Here is a 1,311-nt window from a genome sequence, read left to right as displayed (position 1 = left end):
TAGATGTTAACGTTATCAAATTTCATAATCAATTTTATGTCAAAGTTCTATTTTCTCCACTGTACCCATTAACAAATAGTAATTTCTTCTACATAGGTTCCCTTCAGCACATAACTTACGCACAATAAACCATAATAACAGATCAAAGCAAGAATATACTTCAATGATACAAAACATACCCACAATAAACTATAATAACTGATCAAAGTAAGAATATACTTCAATGATACAAAACATACCCACAATAAACTATAATAACAGATCAAAGCAAGAATATACTTCTATAACACATAACATACCCACATTAAACTATAATAACTGATCAAAGTAAGAATATACTTCTATGATACAAAACATACCCACAATAAACTATAATAACTGATCAAAGTAAGAATATACTTCAATGATACAAAACATACCCACATTAAACTATAATAACAGATCAAAGCAAGAATATACTTCAATGATACAAAAATAACCCATCAAATTAAAAATGTTTTTAATTTAGTATTTACCGGGTTTCTCAATGAAATATTTTGATTATTAATTGATTATTGATCTGTAGTGTGCCATCGATAATCAACCTCAATTTGCTAATCGATACCCAGTCCTATCTCTGGTTTTTGATCACTTTATTATGTGTCCAACTTACCTTTTCATGTTGAACGTAAGCTTGCCATGCTGTTAATACTTTACTTAATAATGAGCGCCTGAAATAAAGATAATCATTTTTATCAACAAAACAGAGCAAAGCCCCAAAGAATGCAGAGCAAAGTGCTAACAAATGCAGAGCAAAGTCCCAACCAATGCAGAGCAAAGTCCCAACCAATGCAGAGCAAAGTCCCAACAAATGCAGAGAAAATGCCAATGCTTTCAAAACAAAGTTCCAAACCAAGTGCTAACATCCATATAAAGTTGAGAACAATAAACAAATGCAGAGAAAAGTTCCAACACAGTTCCAATAAGAGAGTTGAGAAAAGAAAACTAATAACTTACGAATGATGTAAAACTGCAGTAGCAAACTTATCATTTAAATCAGAGTTCTGTCTATAAATAGAAAAACAAAAACACATGTAAACCTTAAGATAAAACAGCAAAACATTACATGGTTGTGGTCATGTCTTAACACTAGTTTCATATTTTTAGTAACTTCTTGGCCCAGTGCAAAGACAAAATAACTGAGCTTACTTAAAAGGTGCATTTAGACAGCCACAAATTATCTGGGCCGAGTATGGTTCTGCAGTGTCAACAGGTTCAGAGGGCTCCGCACTGTGCTAGTATCAAGGTCCGGTCCAGACTGAATATGGCATG

General features: G+C 32.5%; 1 protein-coding gene across 1 annotated transcript in view; it reads right to left on the bottom strand.

The window, feature by feature from the left end:
* The window catches only part of LOTGIDRAFT_176534 (hypothetical protein), a gene marked incomplete at both ends in the record, with an annotated part of 7,855 nt that overhangs the window by 5,489 nt on the left and 1,055 nt on the right, over window positions 1-1,311 (bottom strand). The window contains 2 exons of the mRNA XM_009053999.1: window positions 653-710; window positions 997-1,079. Of these exons, the coding sequence (XP_009052247.1) occupies window positions 653-710; window positions 997-1,079 (141 nt within the window). The remainder of the gene's footprint in view (window positions 1-652; window positions 711-996; window positions 1,080-1,311) is intronic.

The sequence above is a fragment of the Lottia gigantea genome (assembly GCF_000327385.1).
Source record: "Lottia gigantea unplaced genomic scaffold LOTGIsca_2071, whole genome shotgun sequence".
NCBI lineage: Eukaryota > Metazoa > Mollusca > Gastropoda > Lottiidae > Lottia > Lottia gigantea.
The sequence above is the reverse complement of the archived record's forward strand: the minus strand, read 5'-3'. Positions and strand labels throughout refer to the sequence as shown.